Genomic DNA, 11,707 nt, shown 5'->3' with positions numbered 1-11,707 from the left:
GTATCAACATCCGTATCCGTATCTCTATCCCTATCAGAGGTGATATCTGCATCCTATCACGCATAGAATCCCGTATCCGCATCCTTATCCGCAGCAATTGCCTTATTTGCATTCGTATTCGCGTTTGCATTTGTGTCCGTAGCCGTTTCCGCTTACGTATTTATCCGCAACCGTATCCGCAATCGTATATCTATCCGCATGCGTTTCTGCATCCGTAACCGTATCCGTTTCAGCATCCGTATCCTTATCCACATCTTAATCCGGAAACGCATTCGCATCAGCATCCGCACTAGCATCTCCATCACATCAACATCCTTATTCGCAAACGGGTCCTCATCGGAATATGCACCGTGACCGTATCCGTCTTTAATACTTATTCGTATCTATTCCCGCATTTCCATCGATATCCATATCAGCTGAACGGAACTAAACTGATTGGAATTAGCTAAAATGAACTGAAGGAAACTGAATGGAACGAAACGGAACGAAACTGAATGAAACTGAAAGGAATTGAACGGAAAACAACTTAAATGAACCGAACTCCACAAAACTGAACTGATCTGAACTGCGCTGAACCAAATTGAACGGTACTTAATGGAACGGGTGACTACTGAGCTGAGCTCATTGACCTGATATAACTTGAATTGTACTGAACTGAACTGAACTAAAATGAACTGCACTTGACTGAACTAAACTGAACTGAAATGCCTTAAAATGAAATAAAATGAGATGAAGGAAATTAAACTAAAATGAAGTAAACTGAACTGAACGAAACGGGCCTGAACTTAACTGAATTTAATTGAACTAAAGTGAAGTGCACTACATCGAACTATGCGGAACTGAAATTATTTGATGAACGAAACCTAGCTCCTTGGAACTTATTAAAACGAAAGTAATCTGAATGGAGCTGACAGAACTCAAAAAACGAAACTGATAGAAATTGAACTGATTTGAAAAAAACTAAACAAAATTAAATAAACTTAATAGAACGGGACAGAATCTAACTAAATAAAACTATTTCGAATTAAAATTTGAATATAACCGAAATAAATTGAAAAGAACTGGGTGCACAAAACTGAATTATACAGAATTGAACTGAGCTGAATGGTCCTGTTCTAAACTAAAAAGAACTGAACGGAACTGAAATGAACCTTACCGAAATTAACTGATCTGTACTGAACAGTAGTGAACTAGAGTATTTTTACCGCACTGAAAGGACTGAACTTATCTGAACTGAACTGTTCAGAACGGAACCTAAATCAATTGACTTGAATGGAACAAACCCAAAATAATTAAAATGAAATTGACTTAATTTAACTAGAGAGAAATGAACTTCAATGAATTGGAATTAACAAATATGAAATGACTGGAGTTGCTCTGATCTTAACGAACTGAACTCAATTCATTTGTGCTGAACTGAATTGAACTGTGCAGAACTGATTGGAAAAGAAACTGAACCGAACTTAACTGAAAAAACAGAACAAACGGAACTAAACTTAAGTGAAATAACCTGAACTGTACTGAAATCTAATAAAATGAAATGAAATATAGTAAAGAGAACGGAAAAAGATGAATAAAATGAATAAAACTGAATGTGATTTAACGACACTGAAATGAAAGAAACGGAAGTGAGCGGAACTGAGCGGAGCGTAAGTATAAAGTATTAAACTAACACAATTAAATGGAATGGATCTGAACTCAACGGAATGAGCTAAACTTAACTGAACGAAACAGATCAGACCCGACCGACTTTGAACGGATTTGAACATAAATGAACTGAACAAAACTGAACTGATCTGATCAGAACTGAACTGAACTAAATTGAACGGAACTGAATGTAACGGGTGAAATCTGGGGTGATTTCTGAGCTGAACTTATTGTTCTGATATAGACTGAACTCACTGAACTGAACTAAACTGCAATGAACTGCTCTTGACCGAACTAAAGTGAACTGTAATGCCTTAAAATGAAATGAAATTGGCTAAAAAAATGTACTGAAATAAACTGAACGGAACAGATCGGACCTGAACTTAACAGAATTTTATTTAAATAAGGTTAAGCGCACTTCACTTAGCTTTGATTAACTGAAATACAATGATGTTTACTGTAAAAACTGAGCTGAACGAAACCTAAATTCATGGAACTTTTAAAAACGGAAGTGAGCCAAATGTATCCAACGGAACTCAAAAATCCAAACTGTTAGGAATTGAACTGATTTCAATGGAACTTAAACGGAACTTATATAAACTGAAAAGAACAGGACTGGACTGAACAAAACAAAACTGAACTGAACGAAACTAAAAGAACTAATGTACACATAACAGAAAAAAATTGAAAAGAACTAGGTGCACAAGACTGCATTTTTTGGAATTGAACTAAGCTTAATGGCACTGATCTAAACTTAAAGAAATGAACGTAACTGAAATAAACCCTACTTATCTGTACTGTACTGAACTGAACTGAAATAACTTAATTGCACTGAAAGGACTGAAGTTATCTGAACTGAACTGTGCAGAACCAAACTTAAATCAATTGACTTGAATGGAACTAAACCAAATAAAATAAGATGAAATAACTGAAATTAACTAAAATGAAATGAACAGAAATGAACTTAACTTACCCTATATGAACTGAATGGAACTGAGCTGAACTTCAAAATTTATCAGAACTAACTGAACTAAATTGATTTGAGCTTAACAAAACTTAAGTGAACTTAACTGAATTTGACAAAACTTAACTAAAGTACACTTCAATGAACTTACCTTAACTGCACTAATGTATAATGAAATGAAATAAAATAAAGCGAACTTAATAAAATAAATGAACTGATCGAAACGGAATGTAACTGAACAAAACTGAACTGAAGGAAGGTGAAGTGAGCGGAACTGAGTGGAAGGTAACTAAAAAGTCTTGAACTAACTGAACTAAACTGAATGGATCTGAACTGAACGGAATGAGCTAAACTGAACTGAACGAAACGGAACGGACCAGAACGAAATTGAACGGAACTGAACGGAACTGAAAAGAACTAAATGAAACTGAACTGAACAACACTGAGATGAACAGAACTGCAATAAACTGAACTGATATTTACTGAGCTGAACTTAACTAAACGGAAAGGAATGGAACGGGTGACTACTGAGCTGTACTTATTGACCTGATATAAATTGAACTACAATGAACTAACCTTAACTGAAATGAACTGCGCTTGGCTGAACTAAACTGAACTGAAATGCCTTAAAATGAAATGAAATGAGCTAAAGGAAAATGAACTGAACTGAACGGAACGGACTTGAACTGAACTGAATTCAATTGAACTGAGGTGTAACGCACTTCACTGAGCTGAAATGCTTTGATGTTATCTGAAAGGAACTAAACAGAAGAAAACTAAATTGAACGGAATGGAAACAAATGAACTTGAAGAAAAGTGAACTGAATGGAACGGGATGAAAATAAAAAGAACTAAACCAAAAAAGACCGAATTAAAGTGAACTGAACTGACCTACACTCAACATAACAGAACTGAAGGAACTAAACAAAGCTGAAGGAACTGAACTGAATGGAACTGAGGGAGACCGAATTGCCCGGAATTGAACTTACAAAACTGAAAAAATAATAGATAGGAATTGAACTGATTCCATTAAAACTAAAATTAACTGATCTAAAATAAACTAACCTTATTTAACTGAACTTAACTAAATTTAACTGAACGGATCTGCTTTGAATAAAACTAAATGGAACTGAACGGAACAGAAATGAAATAAATTGATGGGAATGTAACTGATCTGAACTGAACTTAATTGATCAGAACTCAACAGAACCGCACGGAACTGAACTTCAATGAAATGCCTTCAAATGAACTGAAATGAACTGAACGTGGGCTTTAATGTAATGAAACCTAACTGAACTGAACGAAGCTGAAGAAAACTGAGCTGAACGGAACTAAAAGCACTGAATTAATCAGAAACATACTAAACGGAACTGAACGGAACGGAAGTTAAGGTAATGGAACTGACAGAACTGAAAACTTAACTGATCGGAATTGAACTGATTTGAACGGAGCTGAACTTAACTTGACACAGCAAGACTAAATTGAACTGTACTGAAATTAACTAGACTGAAAAAGTGGACCTGAACTGAACAGAACTGGGTTTAAATAAACTGAAATTAACGGAAATGAACTAAGCTGAATGGAACTGAACAGAACTGAATTAAACCCACCTAAACTTACCGGAACTGAACTAAACTAAAATAAAATGTAATACAATGAACAGAAATAAACTTAAATGAAATTAACTGAACTGAAATTTACTTAACTGATTTGAACTGAACGATACAATACTGAACAGAAATGCTTTTAAAAAAACCTAAATGTGTTGAACTTAATTTACCTTTATTGGATTGAAAACACTGAGCTGAAATCCCTCAAAATGAACTTATATAAACTGAACTGAAATTAAGCGTACTAAACTAAACTGAATTGAACTGAACGGAACAAAACTGAAATGAAATAGACTGGACTGCACTGCACGGCTCGGAACTGATAGGAACTGAACCAAATGGATTTGAAGATGATCCTAATAGAACGGAACGGAAATAACTGATCGTAATTAAAGTTATTTGAACGGAACTAAACTAAACAAAACTGTAATGAACTAACCGTACCAAAACTGAACTGAACTGAACTTAACTTAACCGATCGGACCTGAACTGACCTATACTGAACTAAATTGACATGAACCGAACGTAACTCAACTATGCTAAAATAATCCGAACTAAACTTATTTGAACTTAACTTAACTTAACTGAACTTAAATCAACCTATTTTAACTCAACTGAAGTAAAATGAAGTAAATATTATGAACTGATATAAAGTAAAGTTAACTGAAATAAATTGAACTAAGTGACCTGAACTAATGTGAACGAGACAAATGCAACTCAACGGACCGGAAATGATCGGGACTGAGCGGCGCGTGAAAAATTAACGTAAGTTAATTTAACTGAACATTACTGAACTAAACTGAACTGAATTGAACCAAACGGAACTAAATAAAGCTGTATTGAACTAAACGAAACTGCACTGGTATAACGAAACTGAAGTAAACTGAACTGAACTTAACATAACGGCCTGAACTGAAATTATTCAACTTAACTGCACTAAACTGTAGTTCAAGTGAACTGCACTAAACTGTACTAAAATGAAATGCCATGATGTGAACTGGAAGAAACTGAACTGAACGGAAAAAACGTCATCGGAACTTATTTAAACGGAAGTGAGCTGAATAGAACAGACAAAACACAAAAAACGGAACTGATAGGAACAGAACTGATTTAAACTGAGCTGAACTAAACTTAAATGAACTGAACTAAACTCTACTGAAGTAAAATGAAATCAACTAAACTGAACTCTACTGAAGTAAAATGAAATGAAATGAACCGAACTGAACTAAACAGAATTGATTGGAAATGAATAAACTGAACGGAGCGGAAGATAACTGAACAAAACTGAACTGAAGGAAACGGAAGTGAATGGAACTGAGAGGAACGTAACTGAAATGAACGGAACTGAACTAATTGAAAGAAACTGAATTGAACTCAACTGAACGGAATAAACGGAACTGAAAGGGCCTTAACAGAATGGAACGGATTTGGAAAATCCTAAAAATGGAAGTGATGCTTTTACAATGCCTCAAGCATTTACTCAAAAAAATAAAGACCTTTTTTGCATATTTTGCGGTAAAATGTACAAATTGAATGGAGGTGAACGTTTTGCCCTAATTTTTTTCTACGTTAAATTTGGTCATGGAGCATAAATTCTGGGTTTTTTGTTTTATACGATGAGGTATAATGAAAAGGATGCGGACACTTATATGGATACAGACGCGCATACATACCATGCTGAGGATGGCGATAACGATGTTGATTCGGAAGCAGATATGGATATTAATGTTGTAATACTGATTTTTACCCGCATTCATATCCGTATCAGCATACGTATCGTTTTAGGCATCCGTATCCGTTTCCACATTCGTATCAGTATCAACATTCGCATCTGCATCGACATCAACATCCGTATCTGCAACCGTATCCACTTCGGTTTATGCATCCGCATCCGTTTCCGTTTAGGTGTCCGCATACCTATCACTTTTCGCAACCGCATCCACATCCGTATGCGAATCCGTATCTCTATCATCATGTGAAAAATTTATACGTCTCCGTATCCCAATTGGCATGCGAATTAATATGCACATCTTTATATGTATCGGAATCCGCATTCGTATCGTAATCCTTATCCGCATCCGCATCTTCATCCGTATTCGTCTCCGTATACGTATACGTTTCCCTAACCATATCCGACTTTCCCCGATTTACACATCCGCATATCAGCATGCGACTTTCTATTCGTATCCATATCAGAATCCAAATCCCTATCCGTATCTGCATTAGCATTCGTATACGCATGCGCATTCGCATTTGTATCCGCATCTGTATCCACATACGAATCAACACCCACGAATCCGTTTGATGCTAGTTTTCACAATCTAATATTCCAATTTCAATCCAAGGGGGGTAAAGCACTTTTTACGGTGAAACGAGAAAAAATTTTAATTCTAAAAATGGATTATTTGTTTAAGAACACCTCCATTATATACTATTAAGCAAAAGAATAACGTTTTTTCATACTTTTCGGGAAAAAGTACACCCTATCTGCACCAGCATTTGCATCCGATTCCGTATCCGTATCCGTATCCTCATCCGTATACCTAACCGCTTATTTATCCGTTTCCGTAACTGTCCGAATCTGCAAACGTAATCGCATCAGTATCTGCATTCATATACGTAACCGCTTTTGTATTCGTAACTCTATCTTGTTCGCATCCTCACCTGCATCCATATTCGCATATGTATCCGCATCCGTTTCCGCACCAGTATTTGATTTCGAATTTTTAACCTCATTCGTATCCAAACTCGCATCTGTATCCGCGTGAGTATCCCCATCTGCATCCATATCCGCATTTGCATCCGCTAAAGCATCCAAATTTCTCTCTTTTCTTTATCCACATCGGAATCGGGATCCGTATTCGTATCCGCGTCTGTATCGTCATCCGTATCCGCATCCGCGTCTGTATCGTCATCCACATAAGTAACCGCATTTGTATCCGTCTCCTCTTACGCATTTGTTTCCGCATCCATTATCCGCTTCCGTATGCGTACATGAATTCGCATCCGTATCCGCATCCACATTCACATCTGTATTCGCATCCGTATTAGAATTTGTATTCACATTCGAGTCCTAACCCGTGTGCGTTTTCATATTCGTTTCCATTTCGATATTCCTTTCCGTATCCGCATTGCTATCTTCATCCGCATTATTATCCGTATCCGCATCAGTATCCAAATTTTTACCCGAATCCGTATAAGTATTCTTATCATCAAGCGAATCCGTATTCCTATCCTAATCCACAGCTTTATCCGCATATGTATCCGTATATGCGTCGGTTTTCTCATCCGTATACAATTCTGTATCCGCATTGGTACCCGTATTTAAAACTAAATCCGTATCCGCATGTGTATCCGTATCAACATTTCGATCCGTATGAGCTATGCATTCACATCTGTGCCCGTATCCGTATCAAAATCTGTATCCGAATCAGTATTCACATCCGTGTTCCAATCCGTAATCGCTTCTGTTTGCACATCAGCATTCATAATCCTATCCATATTCGTATCCACATCCGTATCTGCATCCGCATCAGCATCTGCATCCGCATCCGAGATGGAATTGAATCCGTATCCGTACAACGTCCGATCCATAATTTCATCAATATCCGCATCGAAATCCGGTATTGCATATGTACGTGCATCCGTTTAAGAACCCGTATTCGCATCTTTATCCGCAACCTCTTCTATATCCACATCTGGTTCCGCTTCCGTGTCCGTTTCCGCATCCGGATATGTATCCGCAATTGTATCGACATCCGTATACAAATATGAATACCCATACGTGTCTGTATCCGCATCCATAATGACATCAGCATCTGTAACTGTATCCGCATCCGTATAGGCATCGATATCCGTGTCCGCATTAGCCTCCGTTTCTTCTGCAGAAATTGAATGATTCACATCCGTTTCCACATTCCTATGCATATCCGTTTCCGTACGGTGATCTGCATTCGTGACCATAACCATATCTGCATTCGTATCAGCATCCGTATCTGCATTCGCATCAATGTCCACTTCCTCATCCGCATCCAAATACGCACATTGCTCAGCATTCGTATTTTTTATTTCCGCATCAGGATATTCATCCGGTTTTGCAATGTATCTGCATCATAATCTGCATCCGTATCCATGTCTACATTCGCAACCTCATCCTAATTCCCTTCCGAATTACCAAATGTATCCGTATCCATTGCCGCATCCGATTCCTCATTCGTATCCCTATCCGGAACTGCATCCGTCTCCGCGTCCATAGCCGTATCAGCTTTAGCATCCGCATTCGCATTGGTATCAGCATATCAATCATAAAGGTATCTTCATCCATACCCGTATTGGCATCAGTATCCACACCCGTACACGCATCCGTATTGAATTCGCATCAGTAGGCGCATCGTTATCCGTTTCCGATTGCACATCCTCATCTGTATTTGTATCAGCATCGGTATTCACTTCCGTATCCGCATCTGTACCCATATCCTCATCTGCATCCACAATCGCATCTTTATCCGCATCCGTATCCGTTTGTGTATCCAGATGAATAACCAGGTCCGTATCCGCATCCATATCCGAATCCGCATAAGTTTCCGTGTTCCCATCCGTATCTACTTCTTTATTCGTATCAACATTTGTATCTCTATCCAAATCCGTATCCGCATCCGTATCTGCATCCACATCAGTATCTATATCCGCATCCGTTTCTTCATCAGCAGTCCTATTAAAATCTACATCCATATCCGTATCCACATCCGTATCCGTTACTATATGTGCATCCATATCCCCATCTGTATCAATAAACGCATCAGTATCCGATTCTGTATTCGCATCGGTATCCGTCACCTAATCCGCGTTCGTATTCTAATTGATTTTCGTATCCGTATCAACATCGGCATCCATATCTGCATGCATATCCACGTCGGTATCCGTATCAGTATTTCTATCCACACTCTCATCCTTATTCTTATCCGCATCTTAACCGAATCCATATCCGTGCCTTCATCGGTATCCGCATCTATTTCCGCACTCGCAAGAGTGTTCTTATCCGCATCCCTAATTGCATCTTTATCCGCACCCGTATCCGTTTGCGCATTCACATATGTTTCTGTTTGCGCATCAATATCCGTTCTCGCATTAGCATCTCTATACGCATCCGCATTTGCATTTTGTCAGCATCCGTATCGATATACGTATTGGTATTTGTGTCCGTATCCGTGTCCGTATCCCTATTTGTATCGGCATCCGTATCCACATTCGCATCAGCACCCTTGAAACCTTTTGATGCTTCTTTTTACGATTGAATATTTATAGCTAAGGAGGGTTTATTTGCTCTTTTCACGGTATAATAAGAAACAATTAAGATGATAACAATGGAAAATTTGCAATACCAGACCTAATTCATTGAATCTAAAACAAAATAATGACGTTTATCATAATGTTTGGTAATATGTACACGTTTACAATGTTTACAACGTTTGCGCATCAGTATTTGATTTCACATCGGTATCCTCACCTGCATCTAAATTTGCATCTATATCTGCATCGGTATCCCCTATTGCATCCGTATCCGCATCCGTTTTCGTTTCCAAATATTCATCCGTATTCGCAAATGTATCCGTATCTGTGTCGGTAACCGCCTCTGTATACCAATCTGTATCCGCATCGGTATCCGATTCAACACCTGCATCCGTATCCGGAACGGTTTCCGTATCCATATAAACATGCGTATCCGAATCAGCATTCAGATCTGCATTTACATCTGTGTCTGTATCAAGATCTGTATTTAAATCCGTATCCAAATCCGTGTTTTTAACCGTATCCATATTCGTATGCCCTTCTGTATCCGAATTAGCTACAGTATCCCTATTTTAATCCGTATCCGTATCCGTCTCTACATCCGCATCTGTTCCCGCATCAGCATCTGTATTTCAATCCACATCCGTATCCGTATTTGCATCCGTATCCGTATTTACATCCGTAACCGTATCCACATATGTATCTGTTAGTATTTGCGCATCGATATCCGAATCGGTATCTGTATCAGTATCCGCATCCACAACTGTATTCGCGTCGGTATCTGCCACTTAATTTGAATCAACATGCTTGTTCAAATTGAAATCCGTATCCGTATCCACATCCGTATCCATATCTGCATTTATATTCGCATCGAAATCTATATCTGCCTCAGTATCCGCATCCCAAACCGTATTCGTAATCGCATCCGTATCCGCCATCTCTTCCGCATTCACATCTTGTTCCGTATCCTTATCCGTTTCTGCATCCGGATATATATCCGCAACCGCATCATAAACCTTTTATGTATATGATTTCGCATCCGTATCCTAATCCGCATATGAAATCACATTTGTATCCTCATCTGTATCCGAATTGGCATTGGCGTATCTGGATTCAGATCTGTTTCCCATATGCATTGACATTTGATTCCGTATACTTATCTGCATCCGTATTTAAATACGTACCCAAATCCGAATTCTCATCTGTTTTTTCTTCCGTATCCGCTTCTGTATCCGTATCAGCATCCGTATCGCTATAAAGTCTGTATCTGCATCCGTTTTTACATCCGCATCAGCATCTGTATCTGCATCCGTTTCCAGAAGAGCATCCGTATTAAATTCCACATCCGTTTACGTAGCCATATTAGTGTCCATTACTATATGTGCATCGTAATCCGTATCGGTATCGGTATCTGCATTATTATCCGCATCTGTATCTGTATTCGCATTGGAATCCGTTTGTTTTCGTATCCACACCCGTATCTGTTACTCCATCAGAAGTTGTTCCGCACCCGTTTCCATTTCCGCATACGTGTTTTGATCCGTACACCCAACGATATCTGCATTCGCACCTGTGTAAGTATCCGTATCCGTAACCGAATCCGTATCCCAGTCCGTTTCTGTATCTACATAGGTGTCCGTATCTGTATCGGATTCTGCATCCTTTTCTCAATCCGTATACGTATTCGTATCCGCAACCATTTATGTATCCATACGCGAATAAGCATTGGAATTCACATCCGTATCCGCATTTGCATCCGAATTTGTATCCACTTTTGTATCTGTATCCACATCATTAACCTTTTTTGTATTCGTGTTTTCATCTGTATCCGCAACCGTATCCAGCCAAGTGATTGCATTCTAATCCATATCCGCATCAGTATCTGCGTTCGCATTTTCATCCGCATCCCAAGCCGCATCCGATTACGGAACCGCTTTATTTTCCGCATCTACATAAAATCCGCATTTTCATCCTTATCCAAATCCGTTTCTGTAGCCGTAACCACATCTGTATACATACCAGCATCCTTATACTTATCTGCTGCTTTATCCGCATGTGCATTTAGTTCCGCATCTTCATCCGCATCCACATTTGAGGCATTATCCGCATCCGTTTCCGCACCAGTATTTGATTTGGCATCCTCATCGTCTTTTACATCCAAATTCCAATCTTTTTCCGCATCAGTATTTGCAACCAT

The 11,707-nt window shown here is 38.5% G+C and overlaps 1 protein-coding gene across 1 annotated transcript; it reads right to left on the bottom strand.

The window, feature by feature from the left end:
* Nucleotides 1-7,869: 7,869 nt before the first annotated feature.
* On the bottom strand, nucleotides 7,870-11,707 carry LOC139697470 (serine-aspartate repeat-containing protein I-like). The gene is made up of 4 exons (XM_071596193.1): nucleotides 11,530-11,707; nucleotides 9,728-9,991; nucleotides 8,691-9,002; nucleotides 7,870-8,102 (listed from the first exon to the last, which is right to left on the bottom strand). The coding sequence occupies exons 1-4, from the start codon at nucleotides 11,705-11,707 to the stop codon at nucleotides 7,870-7,872; spliced, it is 987 nt and encodes a 328-aa protein (XP_071452294.1).

This window comes from Hetaerina americana, unplaced genomic scaffold, assembly GCF_022747635.1.
Source record: "Hetaerina americana unplaced genomic scaffold, ioHetAmer1.1.p SCAF_77, whole genome shotgun sequence".
Taxonomy (NCBI): domain Eukaryota; kingdom Metazoa; phylum Arthropoda; class Insecta; order Odonata; family Calopterygidae; genus Hetaerina; species Hetaerina americana.
The sequence above is the reverse complement of the archived record's forward strand: the minus strand, read 5'-3'. Positions and strand labels throughout refer to the sequence as shown.